The sequence below is a fragment of the Ziziphus jujuba genome, chromosome 9, assembly GCF_031755915.1.
Source record: "Ziziphus jujuba cultivar Dongzao chromosome 9, ASM3175591v1".
Lineage (NCBI taxonomy): Eukaryota > Viridiplantae > Streptophyta > Magnoliopsida > Rosales > Rhamnaceae > Ziziphus > Ziziphus jujuba.
The window spans coordinates 20,540,254-20,549,271 of record NC_083387.1 but is presented as its reverse complement, the minus strand read 5'-3'; the positions used below and the strand labels follow the sequence as shown (position 1 = coordinate 20,549,271).

The window sequence follows — 9,018 nt, the reverse complement described above, 5'->3', positions numbered from 1 at the left end:
ATATTTAGATTTTATATTTTTTAAAAATTATTATTAATATTTTTTTAATTTTTTATATTTATTAAAACAAATTCATTTGTTATTTTTTTTAATTATTTTTTACAGTTAAAAGATCAAACGGTTAAAATTTATGTTGAATAATATTATAAAAATATAATTATAATTTTTAATTATTAAAATTAAAAGTTAAAAATCTAACAAATGAAATCTAAATAATTTTTTTTTTTTTTAAAAAGCCTGGAGCATAAAGATTAAGTTACGATGATAATGATGATAATTTAATTAGTTAATATTATAGATACAATAAAAAGTGTGAGAAACAGAAAGAAATAATAATAATAATAATAATAATAATAATAATAATAATGATAATAATAACAATAATAATTTAATTAGGTAATAGTATACATACAATAAAAAAGTGTGCGAAACAGAGGGAAGCATCCAAATGATAGCATGGTTGAGACTTGAGAGGGATAGCGACCTGGCAGAAGCTTGAAAGGTTCGCTAGGAGGAGGACGAAAGCCCAAAATCCCAAATTCAATTACTGAAACACAGTAACCCACCCCAACATTGAAAACAAGCCACTGTCTTGTCTCGTCTTTCTTTTTCATGTTACAAAATTGTTGGGCAAAAAAGCTTTCATCGGACCCAGCTCTGGTTTTTCCAACTCCCAAACGCATTAACCGCCTACAACAACTGGAAATCATTTTATACGATCGTACGCTCTCCTTCTTTACCTTGATAACCGACATCCTACTCTCTCTCTCTCTGTCTCTCTCTCTCAGGTACACTAACTTCCGTCTCTGATATTTTTTTTTTACTTCGTAGTTTCCGACTCATTCTTTTTCAAGGGAACCAAACATGGTTCTTATTCTGTCGGTCAACCTCTTTTTTTTTTTTTCGATGACATTTAGTCCCTTCCCTTCTGGGTATTTACGCGTTTTCAGTATTTCTTCCTTAATTTATCGTAATTGATAATTTTGCTGTTTCATGCTCTGTTTTTCATGTATGTTATTACTCTTTTCTCAGAAGTGGAAATTCTGTTTCATTATGTATCGGAAATATGTGTGGGGTTGGGATATTTGAGTTTAGATATGCATTTAGCGACGAAGCCGTTTTTCCCATATGTTGTCTGAAAGATAATTCTTGTACTAAAAACCGAATATACGACTGATGTTTGAATTCTGTGTAGTGAAAGCATTAGGCCTTTTGAAGTCGTATAATTTTTTTTTTTTTTGGGGCTTTTTGTCATACTTGTAGGAATTTCTTTCTGGGGCTTTTTGTCATACTTGTAGGAATTTCTTTCTGATTTTGAAGCAATACCAAAATATTGCTGAAAATGGCGGGCACCCAATTCAGTAGTGAAGCACTTTCTAATAGATTAAGTAGTGGAGTTGGTAAATACAACCTCAGAAAGGAGAAGTTCAGGCTGTTTTCTTCATTACGAAGAGATGAAGCTCGTCAATTTGTAGCATTTACTGATAAGAAGGACTTAAACCACGCAGCTGTTGTGGGGGGCTGCAGTTTCAGGCACAGAAATTTCACCACGCCGTTGGTGACCAATCGGAGAAAAATCCGGTTTCCGGTGGTTGGTGATCAGTTAGGTTCCTCTGAGGTTGAGGAACGAATCGCTTTACAGGAGGAGCATGTGCCTGACAGTGCAGGGAACGGAGCTCCGTAAGACTTCTGGCCTATAAGGCTATAATCCTTGTTATTTATTTATTTATTTTTTTCTGTCCGTTTCTTTTATGTCTCAAATTTTCTTAGTTGAATGTGTTTTCTTGAACTTCCTGGTACTTATTATTTTCACATTATTTCTTGTAAATTTTTAATATCTGTACTTCCACTTTTAAGTACTATGAAAATGTAACTCCTAGTTGGTTCTCTGTGCTATTGGTTCTATCCAGTACTATTCTGTGAACACTTCACTAAATTTCTCCTTCCCCTGTATACAGTTTGTGGTTTTGTTTTCACTCAAATTCTTATGCTCCAATATTTTCATTTCTATCTCACTCACTCACACTCTCTCTGTTATAGTGGGTTGACAGAAGTTCCTTTCAGTAAGTCACATTCTCCAAATGTAAAAGCAGAGCTTTTAAAGCTTTCTATACCTGCAATTGCAGGGCAGGCTCTTGATCCCTTAGCACAGCTCATGGAGACTGCTTATATTGGTAGATTGGGTATGATTCATTCATTTTCATAAAATTCCATGCTTTCTTTCTCTCCCCATCCATCTCTTTTAATTTAGATGCTGCTTATCCTTGTTTGTCTGTATGTTTGTTTGTTTATTTATTTATTTTTCATGTTTCTTTCTTAGTAGCTTCTTGCTTGAAACTGGTTACACCTTTTGACTTGTATTTTTTAGTGTGTGCTATTGTCGTTTAATATTTCATGATGTTAAAGCCCAAAGGCTGAACTGATTTAATAATGAAGTATAAGGCTTGCTATTTTGTAGATTTAGTCAGTTTTGTTGCTAACAAGTCTGCCACGCAGACTATGTTTATGGATTCAGTCTTTGAGGATACACTGTTCCCAAGTTGGGTATCCCTATATACACGATGCAGCACTTTTTATACGTGCTTCAGTATTAAGTAATTTTTGCAAGTCACTTCTACAATTAAAATTAGGCTTCATTTTATAGTAAGTTTCGTGCCTATTGTTTGCCTTGACATCTTGACTGTTTTTAATTTGATAGCTAATTGTTAGCATAGAAAGAGCTTTAATTTATTTATAAATTAAAATTAATGTATTGACCAAACTTTAGTGGTTGATAACTAAAAGGCACACTACGTTTGCATGTTGATATTACTTTTACTTTTCTTTCCTTCTTTTTTTTTTTTCTTTTTTTTTATTATATATTTTTTTATAGTGAAATTATTGTTTAAAAATTCATTTCAATTTGTCTGGAATTTAGTCAGTTGAGAACCCTTGATGTCTCCTGCAACTAATAGATTGAAAGAAAAAATAGTTAGCTGAATCTAATTTCTCTTTCGTTTGTTGTGTCTTAAAAATATAAATGTTAGATTTGTGGACTAAAGATCATATTCTATATTTTGTAGGAGTTCTTATTTTATTCTTTTTATTTTACTGTAGGCTCTTTGGAGTTGGGTTCAGCTGGTGTTTCGGTAAACATTTTTAACTATATTTCAAAGCTATTTAACATTCCTCTTCTCAGTGTGGCTACTTCATTTGTTGCTGAAGATATTTCAAAGAATGAAATTAAGGCTTCTGCATCAGGTTAAGTTGAACTGATATTTAATTCTCTGGTCATCTCAGTTGGACATAAATTTATTTGAGGTTCAAGGTTTAATTGAGAAATGGTGCTGAACATTTATAAAATTATGTCTTATTTGTCCTAATTGTTTGTTGTGCAGAAAATGGACTTCCAGAAGAGAGTACCAATGGGAAACCTTTTGATGGAGTATCTGAGAGACAGCAACTACCTTCGGTGTCTACTGCTTTAGTGTTAGCTCTTGCAATTGGCATTTTTGAGGCCTTAGCCTTGTCTTTGGGATCTGGATTGTTTCTAAACATGATGGGCATATCATCAGTAGGTTACATATACTCATTTTACTTGCATGAATGCATGCATGTATGTCTTATTGTACATGTTATTTAAGCATGCATCTTGATACTTGTTATGCATTTTTTAGGCATAGTGTATATACTTTTCTAAGCTGGGTAATGCCATTGATATTATGAATTGACATAATTTTGTTTCTCTACCTAATTACCTTCTGAAGATGCATATTCCAGTTAAATTATTATTCTTAAATTTTTTCACCCTTGCGGGCACATAACTTGTACATTTAAGGAAGATACTTTTCTGACAATTTTACTTAACAGGATTCACCCATGCGTATTCCAGCTCAGCGATTTCTTTCACTTAGAGCATTTGGTGCTCCTGCAGTTGTAGCGTCTTTGGCACTCCAAGGAGTTTTTCGTGGGTTTAAGGATACAAAAACTCCTGTTTTATGTCTAGGCAAGTATTTGATATTTTTCTAAGTGAGAAAAACATGTATAAAAGCAGTACTCAATGAGACATTTATAAATGCATATTCAGATGCCATGGTACTTGACATGTCATGTTATCTGTACTAAATTATTTGCGCCTTCTGTATTTCTATTGAACTCTCATATGGTAGCCATACCTTTTAAAATAATATTTTGATGCTTTCTGTTGTTGTGGATACAATAGAATGAAAAACTTGCTTTATATGCTGATACCACCGTGGCACTGCCTAACTGAATTCTAATTTAATGTCATTTAGTATCCTGAATCTTATGTCATTTCACATGGGGAAAGAGGCGAAGAGGTGTGTGTGAGGGTGGTTGGAGGGGGTGGGAGATTGATTCTTAGTTAGATTTGGCAGTGGGAAACGTTGTTTCCATAGTTAGATGTGAAAAGTAAACATGAAACATGATAAAGAGTTTTTAAAGCTTTAAGTTAGTACCATTAATTCCAGGTTGGTTATTTTTTAGTGATCCTGTCATTGGGTGTCTTTCTGGCTGTTTGCATGCAACCTTATTGTACTACTAAAAAAAAAAAAAAAAAAAAAAAAAAAAAAGGCCTTAATAGCATATTGGCATGTATAAGCATAGAGAAGGTCATTTTCCATAACTTTGGTAGACCTCAGTGGTATTGATTTTGGAACTTAATTGTTGCAGCACTCTTGAATTATATTTGAAGAGAATGTTACATCAATATTATTTTTGCCTTATTGTCTTTAAAATATGTCTACGATTTGTACTCGTTATAAAATGCTATATTTGATATACTAGTCATCCATTCAGCTAACTAATGGTGCTATTCTCTATGCAGGAATTGGTAATCTCTTAGCTGTGGTTTTGTTTCCCGTACTTATGTATTCTTTCCGATTGGGTGTTACTGGTGCAGCCATTTCCACTGTTGTTTCTCAGTATGTGCTCTTTGAATGGATTTTGTTCTTCCAAACTTAGTAAATGATCATGCTTATTTAATTAAGATTGTATCTTTCAGATACATTGTCACCTTTCTAATGCTGTGGTTTCTAAACAAGAGAGCAATACTAATGCCCCCAAAATTGGGTTCATTGCAATTTGGTGGATACATAAAATCTGGTAAGTTTTAATTTCTTTCTTTCTGTTCTTTTCATATGGTTTAAAAATGCAATTGTGATGGTTGATTTCTGTTCGGCTATATGCATGATGGTTGATTTCTTTTTGTCGTGGTAATTTGACTTGATTCTACCCAGGAACCTTTATATCTCTATAGAAGCTGTATTTATTTTTGTATGTTATTGTAATAATCTTTCATGCATTTTCAAATCTCTTTCTCTGCTTTGGACACTTGTGGCTGCTCTGTCTGTCTGTCTCTGTCTCTGTCTCTGTCTCTCTCTCCCCCCACCTACTTGCTTCATTTACCAATTTGGGAATTCTGTGTTAGGTGGTTTTCTTCTTGGAAGAACTCTAGCTGTTCTTACGACATTAACATTAGGGACATCAATGGCCGCTCGACAAGGTCCAGTTGCTATGGCTGGTCATCAGGTATGCATACAAGTATGGTTGGCTGTATCCCTTCTAACAGATGCTATGGCTGCGGCTTGTCAGGTAATATCTCTTTCTTTGATTTATATAATTCTCTATTTTTCTGATGCTGTGAGCCTATTCAATTTATGTTTGATTTGAATTATTAGTGCTGGGGTGAAGGGTTGCAGGTTGATATAAAATTACAATCAACAAAATGTGAAGTGTCCGAGAATAAAAGTGAAAATGGGGGGAAGTATGACTCTAGTTTTCAACATTGTTAGATTAAGCTCTAAAAAAGAAAAAAAGAAAATTTGTAAAAAAAAGTTTTCTATGCTGTTTTCTGCCAAACTCTGAAATATTTTGAGTAAGAATTGGAATATTTTTCACTGCAGAGTTGCCATTTTCATTATATTATTATTTTTATTGGGGTCACAAAATCTGCACAATAACTTACTAACTCATGTTGACTTCTAAATTATAACTGTTATATGCCTGTAGGCCCTGATTGCAAGTTATTTGTCAAAAGGTCAATACGAAACTGTTAAAGAAATTACTGATTTTTCATTAAAGGTAAGCTCCTTTATTTTTATTCTTTGTTTTTCTTTTAATGCTTCACCATTTAGTTAAAGAGATGCTCTGAGATTTGTTTATTACTTTGTGTTGGTTTTGCATGCTCTGTATTTTCTATATGGACTTATTCCAAATGTTTTTCAGATAGGATTGTTTACAGGTGTTTCCTTGGCTGCAATTCTGGGTGTGTCTTTTGGTTCACTAGCTACCTTGTTCACAACAGATGCTGCAGTACTAGGAATTGTTAGAAGTGGAATATTGGTAGATATCTTTTGTTTGTAAATTTATTTGGTGTCAATATACTTTTATACAGAGTTGTGTCTTCAGTCTTTATATTGACTTCTTCTAAACTGTAACAGTTTGTCAGTGCAAGCCAACCTCTTAATGCTTTAGCTTATATCTATGATGGTCTCCACTATGGTGTTTCGGATTTTGCATATGCTGCTCGTGCAATGGTAAGCTGAGTCATTGTACAGTTTTGACTTTTCAAATACGTTGTTATTTAAGGTGTGAAGGTTGCATACGTAGCTTATCTGGATGATTGTTTATTGATGTTTAGATGATCGTGGGGGCAATATCTTCCGCAATTTTGCTATTTGCTCCTAAAGCTATGGGTCTTACTGGGGTTTGGTTGGGCTTGACCATCTTTATGGGCTTGCGTATGGTGGCGGGATATTTAAGGTAAAAGCATAAATATATTAAAAGTGTTCTGTTATTTTCTGAATAAATGTCCATTAAGTGTTGGTTTTAAATTATGAGTATTGTTTTTAAATAACCATCCTAACTGTTGCTAAGGGTTGACTCAAGTTGAATAAATCATAAGGCTGCTGCTAATTACTGTCTGTTCTATTGGAGATTTCCATATGTGTTCTAGTCAGTGTGCTTGGAAAAATGATAATAAAATACTTACTTTTTACTACAATAAGGCTTTAATGAGGATATCCTCAACTTGAATAAGTGGATTCGATCATTTAGAGCCCTTTGATTTGATGTGACATATTACAACTTATCAAATCCAGGGGCTCTAAATGCTTGGATCCACTTATTCTCGACTTAAATAATTAAGGATGTCCTTATTGGAGCCTCATTGCTTTTCACTAAGCTATTGAGCAGTACTGTCTGTCACTGATATGGCAGTTTTTTTTACATGTAATCTAGCTAGATGTGTTACCATTTTGCTTATTTTTTGAGTAAAAAAGGACATATAAAATCTTATATTGGCATTCATGCCACTGGAAATTTGAAAATGGTTTTGCTCTTCTCATAGAATACCATTCAGCATGCATGCTTACTCACATATATTGTTCATGTTGACAATATTACTACTGTTTACTATCCTTATTATTATTGTAACTATTATTTTCAGATTGCGATCAAGAACGGGGCCATGGTGGTTCTTACACACAGACTTACAGAGAGCAGAGGTTAGTGTATGTTTATAATTTTCTTGACTGTGGTTTGGACTTTGCTAGTTTGCTAAGTTGTCAAATCATGGTATTGTGTTTAGCTTGATGATTGTTTGCTCAACTTTTTCAACTGTATTAATGTTAATTTCTACCCTGTCTAGGAATGCATTCCACTCATTGAGGTTCCATTATTTATAGTTTTATGGGATTTCATATTACCTTTCTATCATTCTGCCAAACGATGTTATATTTTCTTTAAAAAGCATCTAAGAAGAAGGAAAAATGGAACTTCTAAAGGATGGTATGCTTTTATGTCAACCTTTATTTGTATCAGGATGCATTTTCATTAACCAGATGAGGAGTTTGCTGGAGCTAGTGAAAGTCTATATAGTAGGTCATTTAATTTAGGGATGCCTCTGAATGGTGCTAGCGGAGTCAAATTCGTTTGATTCTTATGCAGTTAAACCCCAGATGGCAAGCAACATTGTCTAGTCTTTTCGAAATTCAGATATATGTGAGAAATATTTCTTGTAGCTCCCAGAAGTACACTTGTTAACAAGTAACTTAGGTGAAGTATCATAAACAGTCAGCTTTGGAAGGGAGGTGATTTAAAATGTGCATAACAATTCGATGTTGACTTTCATGAATAATGGGTGCAAAATTATATTCTGGATTCTATTGGCATTATATCTGAATCTTATTGTCTCATCATTTGTGTTTATATTTTCCAATAGCAGCTGCTTTCATTGGAAAGTATTTCTTCAAATGATGCTGGTGAATTCTTTTTTTTATTTCTTTGATGAAATATGCTGTTGAATCTTCATTGACTTGATCGTTTTTCTTGTTTATCTCACCTTTCATTTTCTTCTCTAGAAATTTTTTTTAGAATACATTAAACCCACTTCTTTTGTTCAGCTGGCCGGTTGAGATAGGCAAAATCCGGAGGTTGTTGAAAGATTTCAACGACGAAATAACATCCTCGAGAAGTTGTCAGTTGTAATTTTGGCTTTTGGTTTTCCTTTTCCCGTTTGATACTTTCAATTGGTATCATCGGGTGTTATCATTTCATCAGATAAAAGGGCAAACTCAGAATCCTCTGTGGCCTTCATAATTGTTATTATTTTTTATTTATTAATTTTACCTTCATAATTGTTATTATTTTTTTATTATTGATTTTACCTTCATAATTGTTATTATTTTTTATTTTTTATGTCTTGTTTTTCATTTATATCAACACCAACGGAAAACATTAAAGTATAATCGGGTATCATTTCATCAGATAAAACAGCAAACTCGGAGACCTCAGTGACATTCATATTGATAAAACAGCAAACTCGGAGACCTCAGTGACATTCATATTGTTATTATTTTTTTATTTATTGATTTTATATTCCGTTTTCTATTTATATCAACACCAACAGAAAACATCCAAAAAGCTGCATTTTCCATTTCATGTTGGTACATTATGAACGGTCTTAGCATTACACTAGAAACATGAAAATGGAGGTTTTGAACTTCTGGTCAAAAAGGT

General features: G+C 33.2%; 1 protein-coding gene across 7 annotated transcripts; it reads left to right on the top strand.

The window, feature by feature from the left end:
• The first annotated feature begins 431 nt into the window (after window positions 1–431).
• LOC107427229 (protein DETOXIFICATION 45, chloroplastic) lies at window positions 432–8,683 on the top strand. 7 transcript variants are annotated; one of them, XM_060811460.1, is made up of 15 exons: window positions 432–788; window positions 1,264–1,680; window positions 2,041–2,183; window positions 3,097–3,240; window positions 3,378–3,553; window positions 3,850–3,985; window positions 4,826–4,922; window positions 5,003–5,103; window positions 5,429–5,592; window positions 6,010–6,081; window positions 6,226–6,342; window positions 6,441–6,536; window positions 6,641–6,762; window positions 7,448–7,511; window positions 8,403–8,683. In XM_060811460.1, exons 2-15 carry the CDS (start codon window positions 1,343–1,345, stop codon window positions 8,412–8,414), a joined length of 1,782 nt encoding a protein of 593 aa, XP_060667443.1. In that variant the 5' UTR covers window positions 432–788; window positions 1,264–1,342; the 3' UTR covers window positions 8,415–8,683. The 7 variants fall into 7 exon arrangements, with proteins under 7 accessions (XP_060667443.1, XP_024933489.3, XP_024933487.3 ...); XM_025077721.3 differs by lacking the exon at window positions 8,403–8,683 and adding an exon at window positions 7,822–8,176 and having other exon boundaries at window positions 432–721; window positions 1,299–1,680; window positions 7,448–7,505; XM_025077719.3 differs by lacking the exon at window positions 8,403–8,683 and adding an exon at window positions 7,822–8,176 and having other exon boundaries at window positions 1,299–1,680; window positions 7,448–7,505.
• The last annotated feature ends 335 nt before the right edge of the window (window positions 8,684–9,018 follow it).